Source organism: Tiliqua scincoides, chromosome 7, assembly GCF_035046505.1.
Source record: "Tiliqua scincoides isolate rTilSci1 chromosome 7, rTilSci1.hap2, whole genome shotgun sequence".
Classification (NCBI taxonomy): Eukaryota; Metazoa; Chordata; class Lepidosauria; order Squamata; family Scincidae; genus Tiliqua; species Tiliqua scincoides.
Window position 1 is genome coordinate 77,176,462 of NC_089827.1, and position 22,778 is coordinate 77,199,239.

The following is a 22,778-nucleotide window of genomic DNA, read 5'->3' on the forward strand; positions in this document are numbered from 1 at the left end:
GGGCTCTCCTCCTTGTCACAACAGCTGACCAGTCTTCCTCCAACTTTCTTGTGGCTGAAGGCATCCACCCTGCTGCTGCTGCAACTGAGGGGCACCCAACTCCCTTGTTCAGAAAGCTCTGCCAGCCCTCCCGTTTCCGATCATGTTTCTGGCCAAGCAGTGGCTTCCGGGAGCTGCAGTGGCTCCAGACTGGTTTGTGACAAAGTCTATTCATTCTTCTTGGTGTTGTTCCTGGCACCTTGAACTGATGCTAACATTTCTCTCATTGCCTCTCTTCCTGCTCTCCCATCTGCATGTCTTCGCTGCTCTGTCTAGAACCGCCTCAGGAGGGTGGGCGAGTTGTGTAAGTGAGCATGTTCTCATCTCATAGCAACCCCATGTTTTCTGTTTGTTCCTGTGTCTTTACTGAGCTGTTACTATGTCTGCAAGGGGGGCTGAATTGAGGACCATGGGGAGGAGGAGGCCAGTGCTTGCTGTGCAGTGTGAATCTGTCACCTTCCTGCCCCTCTGCACCCCCTAGCATGCCTGTCCCCCTGTCTGTTGATATTTTGTGCCACTCCGTCGCTGGAGGAAGCTCCAGTCTGCCTTCTGAGGGATATACAGTGTGGTCTAGGAATCACACTGCTGAAGCTAAATGGAACTTAAGCTATGTGGGGGCAACTGTCCAAGTTCTTCCTTTCTGGGAAAAGCATACAACAAATGAGTACCTTGCCTGTTCCCAGATCTCATATATAGGAACCATTTCAGCCTAAGGACAGCAGTTGTTGCAGGTGAAGTCATAATTTCTCTAACATTGGAGTCCTGGGAAGTAGCAGGCAGCTAGTTCTGTGCCACCTGGTGGAGTGTGTGTGCTTTGGAGAATTCTCAAGTGCTCCATGCAAACTCTAGCTCTTGCCTCATGACTATGGAACAACCCTAGGGCCATTTGACCCAAAGAAATATCCTCTTTTCTTTAACTGCACGGGCCTAGGGACAGTGCTAGGAGTCTGAACTCATGTGGGATTTTGATGCTGTTCCTGATGTTTCTTCAGGAACTGGCATAAGGGGCTTCTGTTCACCTAGAATCCATTTGTAGATCCAGGAGGCAACCAATTAGACCTTTCTCTCTAGCACATTCCCCACAAGTCAGGGTGTGCGAGCACATGTCACAGTATGGAGTCCAGGTGTGCCGTTGCTACATCTGTTTTCTAACGTGTGTGTGTCTGTTTTTTCTCAGTATGGCTATCCCAATATCCGTACCCTAAAGCCACATACTGTGGTAGGGAGTTCCCAAGGACTCCTGGTGCTGCAGCTAGTCTCTCTTTTTCATGCTGACATAATTGTACCAGATAGCAAGACTAACCAGTGGTGGCCCTGGAGCTTCTGCCTTCCTTGTCATGTTCCATGGAGCCATTGCAATGAACCTGGCACATAAACCTGAGCATATGGCAGGCTTGCTGTTCCAAGAGTTAAATAGCTAGGAGAGTCAGGCAGAAGACTATACCTTGGTCAGGTCTGCTCTCTGCAGTCCCGATAATGGATGCATGCAAGAATAGCATTCCCTGATCATTAACAATTCAGAAGAAATATCTTAAATCCAGGGATTGCTGGTCTTTTGTTTCCACAGTGGAAATAAGCTTCATAGCTCTGCAGGAGGCACCTGTACCTCCCTTTGCCCCAACATTTGTCCCTAGTGGGCAACAACAGGACCCACTTTGCCCTTCCCTCTACATGCCATCCAGTGATGCTTCCATGTTTGAATTCTCATGCAACTGTGAATGTGAACTTTCGGTCCACAGATGTCAGCTTCATTGTCATGCGTGATCTTGAAACCATGTTTTGTCTGCCCTGCAGCTCCATCCATTATGCAGATACCATGGCCAGTGCTTTGGGTAGGGGTGAATGTGAGCTCAGTGTTTTAGTACTGCAGCTTCTTGTGTGCCATTCCTTGCTTCCATCTAAACATGGCCATTGTCCTTGCACCACCAGTTGTATGGCAGGAGCATTTCTTGACATTCCCAACTTCCATTGACATGGAAGTCCTATAAGAAGAGAGGCTTTTGCCCTTACAGCTGATGCAGAAAAGGAACTGGTAGGGATAAATATATCAGCATGGCTGATGATCCTAAAGCGTAACATTTGCATCTCTCACTTCTTGGTTGAAGTGGGAAAACTTAACATTGTTACAAAGTATACTGTTTCCATAGTTAATGCTTTGACTGTTTGAAAAATGAGGCATTATAAGACTATGCAGAAGAGGAATGACCCAATCATGTATTGAGCAGGCAGCGGCAGCATCCACATTAATATGTCATTTCTCTTTTGTGCATTCACAGAGTGCCCCATACTGCAGGCACAATGGGATTGTAAGTCACAGCTTTCCTGTCATTTTCCACTAACTGGACTCTGTTCACAGCAGGTCCCCTTGCCATGTTCTCATCTCTTTCTACACAAAATGTCAGCTTCTTCAAACATGGTGTCTGAACCAGGCACTGGAGACTCAGCCACCCAGCAGCTCTCGGTTTTGCCCATTCTCTGGCTGATGCATTCAGGTCAGAAGAAAAAGCATATTTATAGCTGATCCACCCACACTTTTGAGTGATCCTAAACTTTGGAAAAACTACTTTTTATCAAATAAAACTACTTTATCATCACTGAAACCTTAACTGTCTCCATTTCTATTGCAAGGAGTGTGTCTCAAATATTTAATGCAAGAACAGTCTCCTGTGTCAAGTCACCAGAATGGAATTTGTTGCATATCAAAGCCTTTTGAGTTCTTATCCATTTATGTTTCAATAGGAAGCTTAAGTACATGTTCAAAGTCTTTCCACTAACATTAGTGAGACTTTCTGAAGTGCTTTATTTAGGCACTTTAAATAATCATGCACTTTGAATTTCTGTCTCAAGAAAGCAAACTGGGAGAGATTTTGCTTAGAGGGGAACAGTCTGAGGATTGTATCAGCCCACCTAGGTTTGACAAACTCTGGTCATACTGAGAATGATGTTTTCCTATCTAAATGAAGCTCAAGTATGTGTCCTTACTGAGCTCCAGAAGACATGCTTCAAAAAGGACCTCCCTTCCCCTCTGAGCTCTTTTATGGCTTTTCCAGTTCTCTTGCCATTGCATGAGTTGGAACTGTAATCATGCTTAAAAATGCAGGGTTCTGGTGTAGAGGACTATATTTTGGGCCCAGTTTTCATTGACTTATGTGTACCATAAACTTCTACCATCCCTTTCACATTTTGTAACAATTCAATCAATAAGAAGGACTGGCAAGACACAACTCTTCGCTCTACCAGCCATGTCATTTATGGCCATGACACATCCCACCACTTTGGACTGGGGCCTCTTTATTCTGTGCCACATACTTAGACACACAGATCATGGAGGAGGAGCTGGGCCAAGCCATCCCCATCCTTTCTCTTATCACTGAAGCTGGAATAGGGGACACTTTGGGCAGGCAGACTGGAAGTGATTATTGTGAATCACAAACCACTTAAACTGTGCAAAGTGCTTTACCATTTTGTTTGTCCTCACAGTAACCTTTTAATAGTTTTTATGTTGGTTGGTGTTATTCCTGCTTCTGAACACAAGGAGATTATAAAGGATTGTGTCAAAAATTATTCCAGAAGCCTCAAGGAAATTGGCCACACCACCTGCTGTCTCTTCGGCTGTCACCAGAGTCACTTCCGAGTCTGCCAGCTGACCAAGACCCAGAGCATAAACCTGACTGCCAGCTCAGATGCTTCCTGCTTGAGGGCCAAATCTGAATGGGCTCTTAGCCCATGGCAGGTCCAGTGTGCACTGAAGCAAACTGCATAGGGAAATGTGTCATTCTTCACCTGGTGCTATTCAGTGTACAGTGAGATGAGTGGGAAAACAGATCCTCTTTAGGCACTGAACAAGAATCTTACCATGTGAAGGACTCCTCAAAAGAAAGACCATCCTGCCCAGCAAGTCACTGTTCAACAGACATTGCACATACTGTAAGTCTCTGCATACCAATGGTCCATTTAGGAGCGGATCCAGAGTGTAGCAGTTGTGAGGTCTTGGCATAGGTGCTCTCTCTCTCTCTCTCTCTCTCTCTCCCTCTCTCTCTCTCTCTCTGACCTTCTTGCATGTTCTTTGTTGCTGTGGCTGCAATACTGCATGGCCCTGGCACCCTCAGCTGCCACCAACTGCCTTATGGAGGTTACTTCCCAGGCCCCCTTCTTTGTCAGTGGCAAGAACTGGAGCAGCCAACTGGTCTCCTTTTCCAGCTCAACCACACTGCAGCTAGATCCCACCTGATGGGGTTTCATTGTGAGCAATCTGCATGGAGATCCTGCTTCTCATCTACCTCCACTCCACTCAAACCTGCTTCTCATCTACCTCCACTTCAAAGTGCTTTAGAGCATCTGCTTTGGCCTTCAACTCCCTCTGATTTTTCCTTGTGTTTTGTCTCTCTCACTTGCACTGAGGCATGTTCTGACTAAGTGGTCAGCCATAAGTTCCAGAGCTGGAAAAGTTCTCAAGCCTCAGCCAGTCTCTTCACCAGTAAAGGTCCCCACTTTCCTGAGAGATGCTATTTTTGGCCAGGTCTCTGCTGCTGCCACCACTGTTGGGCCTCTGCTCTGGAAAAGTCCAGCAGCCACAGATCTTGAACTCCCAACTCGTCAAGCCCCTTCTCCCTATCCACGCTCACTTCTGTTTCATTTTCATGTTAATCTTCAGAGATCATACAGGATCTCTGTTCAGGTGAATCTCAGTTCAGGTGGGAGAGAACCTTAGGGCACAGTTGTGCAGAGATTCTTCACTTGTGTGTCTGTCAAGGGGCACATCCCTGCTTCCTGGTTCATAGGAATACCAGTCACACCAGCAGAATTTGGGGGCCAATAATATAAGCAGGGGAGTCATTCAGATATGTAGCAGTAGGAAAGGAAGTGTAAGTGATGTACTTGGCACAAGTTACCCTTGTGACCAGAAGCAGCCTGGTGTTTTACCTTCCCATGGAAAGTAAGCATAATCATATTGCTGAGATGCCCAGGTCTTGCTTTGAGCTGCATGAATGCATGTCAGGTGGGTGCACTGATTCTGAGAATATGCACGACAGTGACCTTGGGAAGCGATGAGTTCAGTCTCAGATGAAAGGTTGTCTGGGCAACTGGGAAGCATGCTGTCTGCTAGTGGCCTGGGCAAGAAGTCTTTCAAGTCTCTCCTTCCCTCTCTGTTGACTGCCTTCAACAAATACCTACTCATTTTCTTTACAGCACAGCAGATGGCTTCCTTCCCCAGTCAGGTGGTTTGCTGATCATGCTGATCATAAAAACTTAAAATGTTTAAAATTGGTGGAGGAATGAAAGCGGTTGTCTAGCAGCTGATAGCCTAGTGACCCACATGTACACTGTTGACAACAAAACACTAGCCTGATGGCACCTGGTCCATTCTGAATTGAGAAAGCAGACAGTGTGACAGCCATAAAGGAATTGTGGATATAATTTTCATGATTGTTTTGTTTTGTTTGTTTTTTGTTTTTGCCACACATGAACACAGCTCACTCTGCTGTCCCAACAGAGTGGAAACTGAAGGAGAAATCAGTGAAAATCCCCCCATGTGTGACACCAAAGACGGGGCTTTTGTCTCACCTCATATTGTACTGTGAAGACTCACCTCCTGCAAGAAACCTTGCTCTCTGAGGTGTCCCAGGCTATTTGTAGCTCCTGGTGACGCAGTCAAAATAGACTTGCATTCTGTAGATGTTGGAGATTCTTAATTTCAGAGAGGATGCTGAATGTGTTGTCTGAAGGGATCACCTAAGAGCCCACTAGAAGAGGTTGGTGACTTAATGGACATGTGGTCCATGTGCACATTGAGGCAAAACACTTGGAAGGGCTCTCTGTGGTAGTGGAGGAGAGGTTGAGCCGTTGCTGCTTGTTGCTTCTTCATGGAACTGGCAGCTTCAGGGTGGGAGCCTGCATCCCTTGCAGTCTCTGCAGACCCAGCCTAGCCTGTTCTCCTATGTAGGCTGTCTGTTTGTGTTTGTGTATTTGGGAACTTTTCTCACCACTGCTTTTGCTCCCTCCCTCCCTCCCTCTCTCTCTCTCTCTCTCTCTCTCTCTCTCTCTCTCTCTCTCTCTCTCTCTCTCAATCTCTCCACAGACTTTTCAGTAGTTTAGGAGAACTGAACACCATATCCCAGCGCAGCTCTGGCACTACCTACACCGTACGTCCTGGCAGCCGCTACCCTGTGACCCGCCGTAGCCCCAGCCCGGTAAAGCCTGCTCTGGATAGGACAGACTCACTGAGCACCATGCGTCCCTATGGGCTGACCCCACCCACCATTCTCAAATCTTCCAGCCTTTCCATTGCACACGAACCCAAGGAGGTGCGTTTTGTGGTGAGGAGTATTCCTGCCCGGAGCCGCTCTCCATCACCCTCCCCTACCCAGGCCCCCCCCCTGCATACTCTCCACCCATCTCGGCCCTTCATGCAGAAGCCCCTGCAGCTCTGGAACAAGTATGATGTTGGGGACTGGTTGGAAAGCATTAACCTGGTGGAGCACCGAGACAAATTTGAGGACCACGAGATTGAGGGCACCCATCTGCCAGCTCTGACCAAGGAGGATTTTGTGGAGCTGGGAGTGACGAGGGTCGGACACCGCATGAACATTGAGCGGGCACTCAAACAGCTGATAGACAGCTGACCATCACAGGCAGTGCTGGGTTCTTCCATGGCCAACTCACTAGAACGTGGGGGCATTTCTGGGAGCCCTAGAAAACAGGAACCAATTGGAAGTTCTTTCTATTTGAAACATTGCACTGAAGGGTGGGGAGATGGCAAGAACATGCTCTCTCTTTCTCTCTCTCACACCTACACCTGGCCATGTCTCCTGTCCTGGAGCAACATTGCCTCGGGGAACAGAAATGTTGTAGGAACTCTTCCCTCCTCTGTTTCTTCCAGGAAACCTGACCCATCTATCATGATGTGCTGTTCCTCCAGAGAGCCACTGCAGGACAGGTGGCTCTGGGAGAAGGATGAGATCCTCCCTGATTTAAGAACAGCCCTCCAATATGTCAAACTCAGAAACTCAGATACAGGCAGGTGGTCAGGAGAAGGAGGAATGGTTAGTGGAATTGAGGCACGTTCAGGGCAGGAATAGCCTAGACTGGGGTTGTGCTATAGTGAACTGGAGAGGGTTGTTTATGTCCCAACAGAACATATAATTAAGAATGTTTGTACTGGGCTCTGGGGTGTAAAGGTACTTGAGCTGGATGAATATCCTTTCAAAGGTTCAAGTGCTGACTGGCAGCATCTTTGGAAAGGAACTGAATCCAGCCTCAAGAACCAAGAAGCCCACCAGGTGTATATCCAGCAAATAGCTGTGGGCTGGTCTAAACTGCTTCACTGATCCATCAGGCTGTTGATTCAGGGGTTATTTGAAACTAAGTAGGACAAAGCCAGCTCAGGCTGTGCAGTCTCCTAAGAGAGGGTGCAGGTATAGCAATACTGGCATTGGTGCTTCGCTTGATGTGGACTGATGAGCAAACCTTAGTGAAAGTCTAGGTAGCAGGCCTGTCTTTCCACCTTAATATTCATGCGGGCCAGTTCCTCCATGTCCTGCCCCAAGAGGATTGCCCCATTGCCAGGAAAACCAGAACCTTGATGTACCCAGGGTGAGGATGAGAGAGAGAAAGAGAGACCCCCTGCACTCTAAGTGAAGGACCTGCCTTTTGGAAGACTGTTCCTGCCCTGGTGAGAGGGGAACTGAAGTCGCATGGATGCATGTTTGGGGGATTGGGTGAGGGGGGAGGCAAGTGGAGAATCCAACAGCTTCTGCTTTGCCAACATTCATGGGCGGGGGAGGTTTTCTCTGGGGTCATGAACACATTGAAGGAGTTGCTATAATCTGTGTATTTCTGTAGATCTGCTGGTGATCCAAACAAGAGAATGCCAACACCAGGATCCTGCCCACTCCATCCGAGTCACTCATTTTTGCATCTTTTAATCAGCTATATATTTGAAAAGAGAAAAATATCTATCTATAACCACCTTGTTTTCTGGTTTACTAAAGCTGTATCTTACTTGAGGGGGAGGGTCCTGGCTGCTTCTTCACGTGACTTTTGTGAGAGTTTTTAGTTACTGAATGAATGAATGTGGAAAAAGAGGAGTCTTTTGAAAGCACCTTTCAGATCTCTCAATGGTAAAGATTTTGGAAAATGAAAACATACCCAGTGCTGCATGTGGTTTTGGTGACTTACCAAGTCTTCTGGTCAGAGCTGCTGAACAGTCCCTGGCCTCAGCCTCCCATGAGCTCTCCCCTGGCCCCACAGATCCTTCTCTTGCCTCCATTTTAGAGGCAGCTTCGGGGGGGGGAACGCCTCATCTTTCAGATGGCCATGGAAGCCCTAGCTGCTTAGGGGAGCAGAACCCAGCTACAAATTGTTGTGGAGGCAGGAGAAGGTAGCACAGGGTGACACATACCTGTCCACATATCTGTTTTGAGCATGACATTCTCAGCTTCCTGACCACAGACAGTAATGGAGCCACCCTGCTTTATGGAGAAAGGCCACTTCTGGGTGGGGGATTCCTTACACAGAAACCACGTAGGAACCATGCCAAACCTTATGTTAATTCATTCCAGTTAATGGTAGTGAGGGGATTTGGGGTTCTGCAGAGCAGCAAACCTGAATTAAGGGGTTGTTGACCCAAGCCAGTACAATTTGTTACCTCTTTTTGTGTGGGCCTTCCTTCTCATCTGGTTGAGCATGAATGACACAAATCAACCCTGCAGGCCTCTCCTAACTGGGTTAACCTTTGCAGAAAAGCAACAGCCACAAGGGAGCTGCTTTTGCCAGCATGCTGGGCTTGAGGAGAGTTCCACTGTCTCTGTCAGCTTTTCTGGCCCTTACAAAAAAGAGGTAACAAAAGTGTGTTGCCCACTCACACTTTGATTTCTTGCCTACCCTACCTGGGACCCAGGAAAATGCTGGAAGAAAAAGAGTATTAGCTCTAGACACAAGACCAGAAAATACATCTCCTAGTTCAGAAGTGACCTGGCCTCTCTAATGGATGTTGAAATTAGTTTATTTTTTTTACAGTTCAATCCTACTGTGTTGTACCCTGTTCCACCCATACAGTTCTTTGTACCGAAATTGCGAATTTTCATAAAGGATGGCTGGAAATGTTCCTCTTTAAGGAGGGTGTAGGAATTCAGGTAGCTGTGTGCCTCAAAACTAATTTTCTCAGCAAAGGCATCCTTCCAGTGACAGAGGGATGGCAAGAGAAATCTTTGCTAACCATCACAACTGTTCCCAAGCTTAGTCAGGTGAAGAACTGGTAGACCATGTACAGAAAAAGACATACAGGTAAGCACTGCATCCCAGCCCCCAGGATATTCTCACTTTTGAATAGTTCCTGCTGTTTTTCCAATTCTTCCTTTAGTCAAAATGGAGGAAGGGGCTGAGGGGCTAGGCCCTTGGCTGTCTAATTCTGAACCCAGAAACTGCAAACTGTAAATACTCAAATGGAATAAAATTTTGCCCGGCATAGGCCATTCAAGTAGAGTTGCTCACTCCTGGGTCATTGTCTTATTAATACTCAAATGCCCCAAAGAAACTTGACAAATGCTTTGCGTCTATTTTAACATTGTTGTGGAGCAGAGTTGTTGAGAGCACAAACACCTGATCAAAGCCAGGGGCAATTGCTGTTGCCCAGCAACCATTGTGCTATTGTTGTACAGAAATGATGGGTAAGGAGACATCTGAGTCTTAATAGCTAATGACAATGGTAAATCTGAAGTTTTTCTCAGAAATCCTTTTAGTAGTTTACTCAGCTTAAGATGTTACAGTAGCAGAAAGTTAAGAGAAGTTAACAGAAAGGTTTGTGATGGAGTTCCAAAATTTCACCACTTTATTGTAAATCATTGAATCTCAAACTTGCCCGTGTCACATGTCAAAAATGCAAAAAGTAAGTAACAGAACCGTTCTTCTATTTTAGACTGTTTTTAGAAGTTATTTGTGTTTTTCTGTGTGTTCCTAGCCACCTACACATTTCACTTTCACTACTGATTTTAAATAGCATGTTTGAGAAAAAGTAAAAATAATATTTACTGCCCTAATGTATTTATAATTCTTGCAGGCCTCTTAGTATAAACATGTTTGTATTGTTGGTTCAAACCCACATACTTGGTTCAAACCTGTATATACTATACACATTACATACACCAAATAATGTCTCCCACTATCCATGCCATCTCCTTAATCAAACATAAGCACTACTTTTGCCCATCATTTTCCACTGTCCAAGTATCAGCCTCAAGCATCATTCAGCATCTAAGATCCTTATATGTCATGTGCTAGTACCAGCACACCAGCCTCAAACACTGTGACCGACTCTGCAAATCTTGCAGTCTGTTCTCAAAACCACAGACTGGATTATAATATACCTTCTTTACTTATTTTTTCAATTTCTAACTCTTTTCCAAACTTGATGGAGTCAAGGTACATTAAAAAGTACCAACAAAATTGCAAAAAGGGAGATCCATTCATAAAACTGCATAAAATCAATACATTCAAATTGTTTCTCACTGCTACACTTTCTGAAACAAACATTTTCTTGCCATTCTCTAGAATTGCTCCGGAAGACTGATTTGAGCAGGGCCTTGCACAGGAGGAAGCACTACAAGTGTTGTTGCCTTGAGAAGTCTTTATGTCTAGCCATAGGCAACTGCACCTTTGGTGGTGGTGGAACCTGTAGCAACATTTGTTAACATAAAAAAGAGCCTTGCTGGATCCAGCCAAAGACCCATCAAATTCAGCTTCCTTTATTTCATAATGGCGCACCACATGCCTCAGGGAGCATACAAGACAACATTATATTCTGGAGAAGATAATGCTATTTTGATAAAGCATAATCATGTCCTGTTACCCATGTTCCACCATCATACAATACTCTCTTATGTCATATCACAACTCATAGATCACATCACCATATCTAAAGCATACAATGAACACCATGTTATACAATAATTGGCACTGAATGCCCACTAGGATACCTTAATATGGCAATTACCCAGCATCCTATTCTCACACATTCCACGCTTTCCTGCTTCCAGTGTGGGCACTTTGAACGATCCTTTGTTCACAAACTCTACTGGAACTTAGCATTCCATGTTCATAAGCTGCAACTCCAGAGTGTACACATAATACCTAATGAAATATTGCTGTTTCCATAATGGACACTATATACCTCGCTCTTTTAGAAACCTCTTCCACTCCATTCTGTCTATTCAGGTCCCTTCTAACCAAACACTTCAGCAATCTTTTCTTGGCTATACTATGTCTACTTTCTCAGATTCTGTATTTCTCTGATCCAAAATATTCTTCTCTGTGTAGTAGGGAGTAGGCCTATAGGGTGCAACTTATTGTCATAACACAATACTGGGGCAAAATGACAGTATAAGAGGCCAGAAGCTGATCAGTTGTCTCCAACTCATTGCTTACTCAGCCACTTCCCCACATTGACTTTCACCTTTTCTGTTAAGTTAGTTGTCTGTCCGCTTCATTTCCATCTTAGAGAGATATAATACCTGACAAGGATTTCTAACTTCCAAGTCAGAGACAACATCTGTTTCTTGAAGTGGTCTCAAACAAGAAGTTCCATTGAGGCAGTGCTTTGCTGCCTTTCTGGAAATTTCCCTATATAAAGTCCTTAAAGAAAAAAGCACAACCTCAAAGTAACTACAACCCTGTTGGCATTTTTCTTCTTCCTAGTATCATATTTATGGAATATATAACTTCATTGTTGATGCTGCTTCATCCAACCCCAGAGCTCCTGTTTCAACCTCACCTATTATGTTCTGCATTTTCTCTGCTTCTGCACTCCACACCTGCAGTCAGGCTGGAACCCCTCACATCAGTGGAGAAGCTGCATCTCTAAAATGGCTGTTCTTTTTACTGCCATGCAGTTGGTAAGTTCTCTTGGAGTTCTGGCTCGTTTCCTGAATGCAGGCTCTCCTTCAAGTTCATGCTGTCATGGACTTTTGGTCTCTGTCCCCTTCTGCGGCTGTTTCAGGGGCAATGCCAAGAGACCCTGCCTGCACCCAGCCTCCTCCTGCTGCTGGAGGCTTGAAGACTGCAGATCATAACTTGTCTGCAGGAAGTTCACTTTGGGACTCGGAAAGCTGGATGCCTTCCTCCTCTTTCTAAAGAGCCCTCCCCCTCCCTTATGCTTTGTTTTCTCCTCTTGAGGGCTTTAGAGCAGCGCAACCTTATTTCTGCTGCTTGTCAGGAAGGCCAACAGAGCATCCCTGTGTGGGGTCCACTCTGCATCCCACTAAGCAGCTGCAGCCATAACTGTGTTTGCAAACACTGCGTGATCCCTGTAATGCATGTCTGAGGTCTTGAGGCCCCAGTCATGGGGACACCATGGCTAAGTCTCAGTCAGGCACGACACAAAGGAAAATTCTGCTTATGTCACAGAAACCTGATACAGAATCTCTTTCTGAATCTTTTGAAATGTGTTCCTTTTCTGTAACTGTCTTCCAATGCACTGGAAGGTTGTATGTTATTGTTATAAAACAAATACTGCCTGAGTGCTTTAACAGAAGTGCATTATATTAATCTAGTAAGTAAAGAAAAAAAACAACACCAAATTAGATTTATTGAATAGAGCTGAAGGAAACATGTTCATTTAATTGTTCTCTTAAGTGAATCACCACAGTCTCTGCCACCTTTTTATTTATGTAAAGGTTAGAAGCTATCTTTCATTTCACAATTCTGCAACTCTGCATTATGGATTAAGTACATCACCTCACTAGACAGACTTTAGCAAAATCACTCCCCTCAGCCTCAGTCTTCCCCAGCTACAGTATATGGACAATAATACCTTACAGCAGTGCTTCCCAAACTTTATAGCATCGAGACCCACTTTTAAAAACAACAATCTATTGTGACCAACTAGACAGAAAAAGATCTAGAAAGATTATTGTATTTGTTAATAATAGTCCTCCTGAGGCTGCTAGAGACTTTCTATATGAGGTTTCTGTGTGTGCGCACGCGTGTGTGTGTGTGTGGACATTTGCTTGACTGAGAAATGGAGCTCAAGTATAGTTCCCTCAAACCTTTATTCCAGGGTATCCAGAAGGCTGAACTGGAGAGGAAGATATGCAGGGACTTCCAGGCCATACAAAAGGCTGAAACTGTGTTCACATGTGATCTATAGCATGCCAATTACTAGAGAAAATTGGTAAATGTGACTTTTTTATTTTGGGAGTATGAAGATTACCTCGTAGCAACTGATGATTTTCTTTTGCAAACTGGGCAAGAATGCATGCAACTTTTTAAAAAGTTTCAAAACATTTCGCAACCCACCAAAAATTACCTGATGACCCACTGGTGGATCGAGACCCACAGTTTGGGTAACACTGCCTTACAGGGTTGTTGTAATGTTAACATTAAGATACATACAACATTCTTGGCACACAGAAAGCATTTTAAAAAATATTAAACTGTTATTCTCCAGTCTTGTTCTTTTACCACAGTTATAGATATTGTTGTTGCATGTTCAGAACTAATTTTCAGAACTGGGCCAACCTAAAGACTCTCCACCTGCCATTATGAAAAGACCTAGAATTGGTCATTGGAATCAAGCAATGTTCCCTCTAATTTTTGAGAGGAGTGCACAGAGCTGTACCATACCTGGACCACTCCAGTGTGCTCTGTGATGACATCATCACCAACATCATCAAAAGCACCTGCCTTTCCAAGCTCTCATTTAACTGCTAATCTGTACTCCACCCAATTCCCAAAGGAGCTGGTAACTATCAGTGCCTGTCTAAAGAAGAGCCTGGTTGAGGCAGAGCATCAAATTTAGTTCAGTTTCAGGGACTGGGGGAAAAGAACACTGCTATGTTTCCACTTGGGACACCTCAGAATTCCCCTTTTGTGATGAAGTGAGAGAAAGTTTATTCTGCCATGTCAGCTTCCCCACTGCATACAGGCACCTTTAGCTCTACCATGAAGCAGTGTGGCTTCAGAGATTCATGGAATCATCAGAATGCAACAGGAACTCTACTAGAGCAGTAGAGGGCCCCTAAAGGGCCCCTCTCATCCAGTATCAGCCTCTGTCCAGCTGCTACTGTGAGTAGGCCACAAGCTGCTGACATCTCCCACCACCAGTCCCCTGTACACCAGAGATGGGCGGCCCCATCATACAGTGGAGCATGACTTGAGTGCCACTTCAGCAGTTTGCATCAAGCACTCATCTCATTTGCTGTCTCCTTTGCTTTCATAGTTATGAAATCTTTCATTTTTCACCTGTGCTGCATGTGGCTACTCAACTGGAAGCAACCATTTTGTCCCCACTCTGGCTTTGCAAATATCCATTTCTTTCCCATCACAGCAGAACTAGTTCATCATTTTGTTTTTAACTGAAAGCATATTGTTCTTAATATGTAGATACTGTTCCTCACTTTATTCTACACATTATGTCCAAACTTGCTCTCAAGAGCAAGTAATACCTTTAACTCCCAAAAGCCATTACAGAGAAGGCAGGAAAAAGAGCCCTGCCTGACCAGGCCATTTTATGCAAGGGTCATTCCAAAAACCAATCCCAGGTATGTAGCTGGGAAGCCCAGGCTGCGCATGAAGATACTGTGATTTCTTTTCATGGCTTCTCAGTGGCTTTTGTTACCTTATGTACAAAATCAGAACAAGATTTTTGTTTTGCATCTTTTTAAAGTTTTTATTAAATCCATTCATTATCTGTGTGCATAAACATCAGTTTATATTTTTACACTTTAAAGCAAGCAAGGAATGGAATCTTCAATACTACTCTATTTGAGGCAAAGAGTTGTTTTAGCTATTGCCATTTGAAGACAGAAACAAAATTCTGGTTTAATTTTCCACTCATAAACACAAGCATGTAAAAAGGCATACACTGGCACCCATCACAGTTCATCTGTCACATCCAGTCATGCATGGTCCCTTTTGTTTGTTCAATTTTTTTTTAATTAGCAGGTCAGTTTGAATTTACTCTTTTTATATGGATTTACTGAAAAGATTTCTCCTTCAGGGTATGGAAGGAGTTGGCTGTCATAACTCCCAACCCCTGAAATTGTGATATGACCCTCCCTCCCACACACAGAGAGATCTATGTTTCTTATGTTATTATAATTACTATTATTATGTAATAAATTTCTAAGAATTATTTTGGGTGTTTTCTGGGTTTTTTGTTCCGTAAAGTCAGGCTGGAATCCTGCAAACAACAATGAAGAGTCCTGGCAATTTAAAGACAAATGAACTTACTGTAGAATAGAGCTCACTTCATTGAATGTATAAAGTGTTACCCTATCTCCTCCCAATACATTAGATGTGGGGTTTGCTCTGCAATTTGAACATTCTACAATATAAATTGGAACCATCCTTCTTTTGCCTCCAGAAGCAATGAGAGACCAGCTTCCTGGCATAGATAAGCACCTAGTTGGGAGAAGGAAGCTGGGAAAGTATGTGAAGGAAGTAACTGGGAAAGAATGTGAATGTGAAAGGCTGCTTCCAAACAGAAAAAGATGTTTCCAGGTGAACATGGACCAGGAAGACAGCGGGTTGAAATGTTACTAGTTTAAAGAAAAAAGGTTAAAGAAAATGAAAAAGACAGATGGATAATAAAGATGCAAACAGATGAATGGAAAATGCCCTAACTTGGCCAGAAAGCACAAAGTTTTCATCAAATGGAAATAGTAACCATTAACAGCTACAAGATGGAGTTGGATTGCTACTCATATTCTCTCAGCTCACTACCCCTCCCCACACACACATTTGAAGATAGAAGAATGAACTAGGAAAATAACAATTCCCTAATGCAGTAGTTCTCAGACTTTTTAGCACTGGGATCCACTTTTTAGAAAAGCCCTCCAGCTATTAATGCAGGTGAAGGGAAACTTGTCCGCTTCCTCACCTGCATGACGTAGTGAGTAGCTATTGGTCAGACGAGGGGGCAAGCTGGGGTGTGTAGTTTAAAGGCTGGCGCCCATGCTTTCCCAGCCTCTTTGTTCCTCGGCAGCAGTGGGCACAGTACTGACCTGACTCCATCCAGCCACCTTGGTCTCAGGACCAATGCCCTGCGAGTGGAGGGAAAGGGCTGCCGCCTTCCAGCTCAGAGCCAGGTCTCACTTCTGGCCTCAGCACACGTGGTACTCGCAGCTCCTGCTGCTGCTTCCTGGGAGAGCATGACCCGCCTGCTGCGGAGCCACCTGGGGTTGCTGGCGAGGGGCTCTGCGAGCACGGGGCAGATTGCTGATCCTGGGCTCTCCCCATCTGCCTGAGGTGGCGGGTTGCAGTGCATTCCATGTGGGAGCAGGCCGTGTGACTTGGAACCTGCGAAAGGTGCAGGCACCCGGCTATGCGCTGCAGCTCTGCTGCGGCTCCCTGTGCTCAGTTAGCAGGTGAGCCCAGGCTACAAGAGGTGTCCCAGCGAGCAGGCAACCTCTGGATCCCCATGGCATGAGTGCAGCCCTGGAGGCGGGTGTCAGCTTAGTGCCTCCGCCAGGCCTGCAGAGGGTCACCCACTTTCAGGAGAGTAAGCCCCAGGGACTGTAATGGGGCTTACATCTGAGGAGCCAGGCAGAGACTGGGGCTCTGGGGCTGCAACTCCAGCTGCGCTTTCCTGGGAGTAAGTCTCATGGACTAGAATGGGCCTTGCTTCCGAGTAGGCATTCAGGGCCTTGGGCTGTAAGACTGCGATCCTAAGCCCCACTTTCCTGGGAGTAAGCCCCATGGAATATAGTGGGGCTTGCTTCTCAGTAGACATGCAGAGGCATGGACCATAGGGCTGTAGCCCCACTTTCCATGGAGTAAGCCCCTTGGGCTATAGTGGGGCTTGCTTCTGAGTAGGCATGCAGAAGCATAGCCCATAGGGCTGCAGTCCTCGCCCCACTTTCCAGGCAGTAAGCCCCTTGGGCTATAATGGGGCTTGCTTCTGAGTAGGCATGCAGAGGCTTGGACCATATGGCTCCGGTCCTTGCTCCACTTTCCAGGGAGTAAGTCCCACTGAGTATAACGGGTCTTACTTCTGGTTAGACATGGAGCACAGGTGATTACCGCACTCACATCCCAAGGGGTAGGAGGGCATGAGGGACAAGCTACTAGCTACTGGGGTGGTGGTGGACAGGTTGATGAAAGTGTCAACCCAATGCGCGGAGGCACTGAAGAAGTCCAAGTCTATGCTTGGGATCATTAGAAAAGGTGTTGAGAACAAAACGGCTAATATAATGCTGTTGTATAAATCGATGGTAAGGCCACACCTGGAGTATTGCGTCCAGTTCTGGTCGCCACATCTCAAAAAGGACATAGTTGAAATGGAAAAGGTGCAAAGGAGAGCGAGTAAGATGATTACTGGGCTGGGGTACCTTCCTTGTGAGGATAGGCTATGGCGTTTGGGCCTCTTCAGCCTAGAAAAGAGACGCCTGAGGGGGGACATGATTGAGACATACAAAATTATGCAGGGGAAGGATAAAATGGATAGAGAGATGCTCTTTACACTCTCACGTAACACCAGAACCAGGATACATCCACTCAAATTGAGTTTTGGGAGAGTTAGGACAGACAAAAGAAAATATTTCTTTACTCAGTGTGTGGTCGGTCTGTGGAACTCTTTGCTGCAGGATGTGGTGATGGCGTCTGGCCTGGACATCTTTAAAAGGGGATTGGACAAGCTTCTGGAGGAAAAATCCATTACAGGTTACAAGCCATGATGTGTATGTGCAACCTCCTGATTTTAGAAAAGGGCTATGTCAGAATGCCAGATGCAAGGGAGGGCACCAGGATGAGGTCTCTTGTTATCTGGTGTGCTCCCTGGGGCATTTGGTGGTCCACTGTGAGATGGGCCTCTGGGCCTAAGGCCTGATCCCGTGGGGCTGTTCTTATGTACCACTGCAGTGGCCATCACACAACCTGGGCTTATAGTGTCACAGAGTGAGGGGGCTCAGGGCTCTGCGGCAGAGGCTACAGTTTGCGCCCACGTGTGGCAGGACAAAGGAGGCCCTGCAGGTCCGCCACCAAACTCGGTGGCACTGGCCGCCTTGCCTGCCAACTCTGAAGTCAAGGGTACATGTAGATGCAGTCACCACAGCCTCTCACAGCTCAGCCAGCACCAGCAGGGGATTGAGTTACAGCATTGCAGCTGTCCAGTTTCTTCTCCACCCCTCTCGGGGATCACCTGGCTTTGTCAGTGAAGGAGAATATCTGGAAAGGGGAGTTTGTGGATATCTTTTCTTTGCTTCATAAAGAACCTGAGACTTCTCCTGGGGTTGGGGAACCCACAAAAGTCCCTGAGGTTGTGAGGCACAGGAAAGTTGACAAAAATTGGTCAAATTGGTTGACTGGCTGCCGCATATACGCAAGGGTAATGATAGAGCCGCCACCATAGGACACAAAACTAAAAAAGAGGACATGTCCTAGAAAAAGAGGATGTCCGGTCACCCTGCAAGAGATAAAGTCACATATTCAAGGCAGAGAAATAATCATTAAAAAAAAAAAAAAGGTGAACCCCATCCTGTCTGAACAAGAATGTCTTAACTTGCCTTTCAAACACCTGAAAAGAAGGCAGGTCTTTAGTGTGGGAGTCCAGTTAATGTGGGTTTATGAGCAGGGAAGTCGTAAAAAGCAAGTCTCAAAAAAAAGTCTTCCCCTCTCCTTGTGCATTTCATTGCAATTATAAGCAAGATGGCAAGGTTTCCTTCCTTTTGGGTTTGGTCCTCTTAGCCGCTATTTATTTTGGGGTTATTTATTTTGAAGGTTATTTGGGGGCTGCCTATGCAAAAATAGGGTAAGGAAATGGGGGCCTAGGACTTTCTTAAGTCCTTAAGAATTTCCTTAAGCCTGCCATAATTTTTTTGTTAAAATTCAACCACCAATCCATGTGTCCACTGTCTGCCAATTGAAGTTTCATAACTCCTATAGCACTACTAGACCCATATTACACATGCACCCATCTGATAGTATGCACATTCTGAACAAAAAGGCCTTTGCAGACATCTAAACCTGCATTAAATGAAGATGCTCTGCCTCCTGCTCTGGGAATGAGTTCTGGGCCATTGGCAATGTTATTCCCCTATGTGTTCATTTAATGTGATTTGAACATCTGTAAAGGACTCACTTAGTGTCGCAGCTTGGGCCAATAATTTGAATTCAGTGGCTGGTTTGGAAGATGTGGTGAGAAGGGAGAAAGGTAGGGAGATTGATGCAGGCAGGGTCCTAGGCCCCTTTTTCATTTACCTCCCTTGCCACACCTTTGCATCTCTCCTTTGGGTGTAGTGCCCAAGAAGACACCGGGGAATACTGGCTGATCCACCACCTCTCATTCCCCAGGGGTGCTTCAGTGAATGATGGTATACCGCAGGATTTTTGCTTGGTGCAGTACACGTCATTTGACGAGGCATTGGCTATTCTCAGAGGTTGTGAGGCTTGGGCGCAAATGGCGATATGCTATGTTGAGTCTGCATTTCAGCTGCTGCCAGTCCACCCAGGTGATTTCTGCCAGCTAGGATTTGCTTTCGATAACCAATTTTACGTGGACAAATACTCTTAGAGGGGCTTCTAAGCCTCATCACCGGATCAGAGTGACACCAGCAATGTGGGAGGATATGGGCATGTGGGCTATTTTCCTAAAAGCTGCAAGTCCGCTCAGATGCTGCAGGCGGCACAGGCTTTGGGGTTTATTTTCGAGGAAGATGGTGCGCTGGCAGATGGCCCTCTAGTTGGCACTCGGACATTACAGCTGATTTGACCTTTTTAGAGTTTTTCCCCATCGCAGTTGCTGTTCAACTCTGGGGGTTCGGGTTTAAGGACTCCACAGTGCAATTCTGGTGCGATAATTTGGCAGTATTTCATGTTATAAATCGGCAAACCTCCCGGTCCCCAAGAGTCATGCATTTAGTATGTGCCTTTGTACTGCAATGCCTACATCTTAACATGTTATTTGTGGCTAGGCATGTGCCGGGCTTGTCTAATGGGATAGCTGATGCTCTCTCATATTTCCAGGAGGAGCGTTTTTGCCAGTTGGCACCCTGCGCGAGGGAAGAGCCAGACCCCATGCCCCAGTGGTTCTGGAACCTTCGGTGTGAGAAGTCAGCAGGGCAGTGAATGCCTCCCTGGCCCCAAGCACCTGGTCAAGTTATAAAAGGAGAGTAGGCAAGTTTGAGGGCTTCAGGGCTACTGCTGGCCTCCCAAGTGTTTGGCCCACCCCCCTGGAGCATGTGATGCAGTTTTTAGTGAGACTCAGGTCAAACGGCAGGGCAAGTAATACACTTGGTGGCCACTTGGCGGCCCTGGCTTTTGAGGCTAAGGTGTGCAGGCTGTCTGACTGCACCAGGGATTTCCACATTAGGAGAATGTTAACAGGGTGGTCACGTGAGTCCCCTAAGGGAGGGGATAGTAGGCAGCCTATTACGTTTGACCTCCTGGCCTCACTATGTGAATCATTCAGTGCAGTCTGTTCCACTCCATTTGAAGCACTGCTGTTTAGGGCTGCCACCCCTCTCCTTTTTGGGGGGGACTTCCACTCGGTAGGTGGGACTCCCCTGAGTGTGCCCTACGGGTCACGGATGTACACTGGACCCAGGCTGGCATGAGGCTGAGGCAGTTGAAGACAGACCAGGTTGGTCATGGACAGTGGATCCAACTGAATGGGGAGGGAACTCCCCACTTTGTCTGGTGGCAGGGCTGCGTAAATATTTGGCTCAAAGAGGCATGTGCACAAGTGGAAAGAGCACCGTTGTGCTGGGAATGGGGCCGAAGTAGCACAGGAGGCGCACAAAGTGAGCGGATCCCAAGATGTCAACAGTGGTCCCCCAATGGGGCAGAGAAGGCTGGAGCCCCTCACCAGGCAGAAGAGGCTGGAGCCGCTCACCAGGTTTCAGTTCCTGGCTGTGGTGAGGAAGTGTTTGGATGGCCTTGGCTGGGACTCAGCCAAGTTTGTCCTTCATTCGTTTAGGATAGGGGCAGCAACAGCTGCTGCTGGCATGGGTTGGGATAGTGGGGAGATCAAAAGAATAGGTAGGTGGAGATCTTGGGCATTTAAGAGCTACATGCTCTCCAAGGCAGGCAGGTCGTCTTAGTTATCACCTGATTATTTGTGTTTGCTTACATTGTTTTGTTTTTCCTTCTTTAATTGTTAGGTTTGGGCCTTTCTCTGCCAGCGAGGGCACTGATTTGTGGCCATTCCATTGTCTTCTGGGCTCACAAGCAAGCTCTCAAGAGTGAATTTGGATCTCAGCTGGGCCTTGGAGGACAGCTTTTAGTGCAGTGGGCCACCAGAAGAGGGATGAAGTGGGGGCAGTTACTACCCATGGTATATGAGTGTATACAGGGAGCTCCTCCTCCCCAGGTGCTTCTCATACACCTTGGCAGTAATGACCTTTGCCTGAGGATGGGACTGTCCTTGAGAAAGCAGGCTGCAGAGGACCTCGCCACACTGAGAAGCTGGATGCCTGGTCTGATCATCATTTGGTCGGATCTGCTTCCGCTTCGGGTGTGGAGGTGTACTACAGGCCCGGCTGGAGTTGATAGAGCCAGAAGGAGGGTGAATGCGCACCTGGGGAGGGAAGTGTTGGCAGCTGGTGGCCTGGTTCTTCGCCACCCAGATATAGCAAGCTCTCTGCCTCTCCTTTACAGGGGAGATGACGTGCATCTCTCAGAGGTCGGGAACCATATCTTCTTGTCAGACTTGCAATGGGTCCTGCAAAGACTCAGATGGGGTGGGGCGATGCTAAGCACTAGGCTAGCCCCCCCATGTGGCAGGATAGTTCGGGAACGGGAGAAGAAATAAGGAACTGGTGTCTACCTTCAGGCAAGCAACAGGCCGGGTTAAGGCCAGTGCTGACCCCCGAGGCTACCCAGATCGGGGGCAGCCTGGCTTGACCCCGAAATGGAATTGGGATGCTCACCTTTGTGGCTTCCCGGCTCAGGGTGGGCAGAACAATTCAGCTGGCTGGACCCCGTTTCCAGGGGTTGGTGATAAAGAACCTGGGGGAGCTTTGGGTAAGCTCAGGTTCTGAGTCAAGGTGGGTTCACCCAAAGGAGGGCTCAGATAGGAACTGTCTCCTCCTAGTTAGGTGCCCGCACTAAAAGGGGATGGAGTATATTCAGAACCCGTTCCATTGCACCAATTGCTGCACAGCCTTGTAATGGAATAGATCATGGCCCTGTTTCAACCAAGTCTTTTGTGTCACGCATGCTTGTGGGGGGAATACCTGGGCAATAACAATTTGTTAGGACCTACTGGAAATGATATAATTAACCTGGAAGTGATGTCGTGGCTGGAGGTGAAATCTTCAGGAAAATTTTTAACACCCCCATATGACAAAATCAAATCAATTAAGTAAATTAAATGTGTATGATAAGTTTAAATTTAAAAATTTATTTAAAATAAAGAAGAACCCTCCTAATCTTCCCAAGCAATTGCTAATCTGTTTTTAAAAAAGTTCCCCAAACATCCCAAAGGCTGTAATCCTATCCACACTCAGTGGGAATAAGCTCTACTGACTATCATTATAAAAAACATACATCGTAGCTTTTTAAAAGTATGTTACATTTCCCCAAATGCAGTCACATACCACAGTAGCATCAAGTCTGATAAATTAAAAATAAAATACATATAGAAATGAATTGGGACCTACCAGAAATTGGCTTTCAACCCACCTAGTGCATCCAAACCCAGAGTTTGAAAAATGCTGCCCAAATGCAATCTACCTACAGAATCCCTAACTTAAAATTACTTACATTGTTCAAAGAATCCCCATTCCTTGCACTTGTGGGTCAGCAAT

General features: G+C 46.2%; 1 protein-coding gene across 2 annotated transcripts in view; it reads left to right on the plus strand.

Moving 5' to 3' along the window:
- SHANK3 (SH3 and multiple ankyrin repeat domains 3) overlaps positions 1-8,323 on the plus strand; it is a 297,280-nt gene extending 288,957 nt beyond the window's left edge. Inside the window, exons 22-23 of one of the 2 annotated variants that reach the window (XM_066634645.1) lie at positions 6,119-6,344; positions 7,882-8,323. In XM_066634645.1, the coding sequence (XP_066490742.1) occupies positions 6,119-6,344; positions 7,882-7,893 (238 nt within the window). In that variant the 3' untranslated portion in view covers positions 7,894-8,323. Of the gene's footprint in view, positions 1-6,118; positions 7,819-7,881 lie in introns of those variants that run through there. The other variant, XM_066634644.1, reaches the window with a different exon arrangement.
- The last annotated feature ends 14,455 nt before the right edge of the window (positions 8,324-22,778 follow it).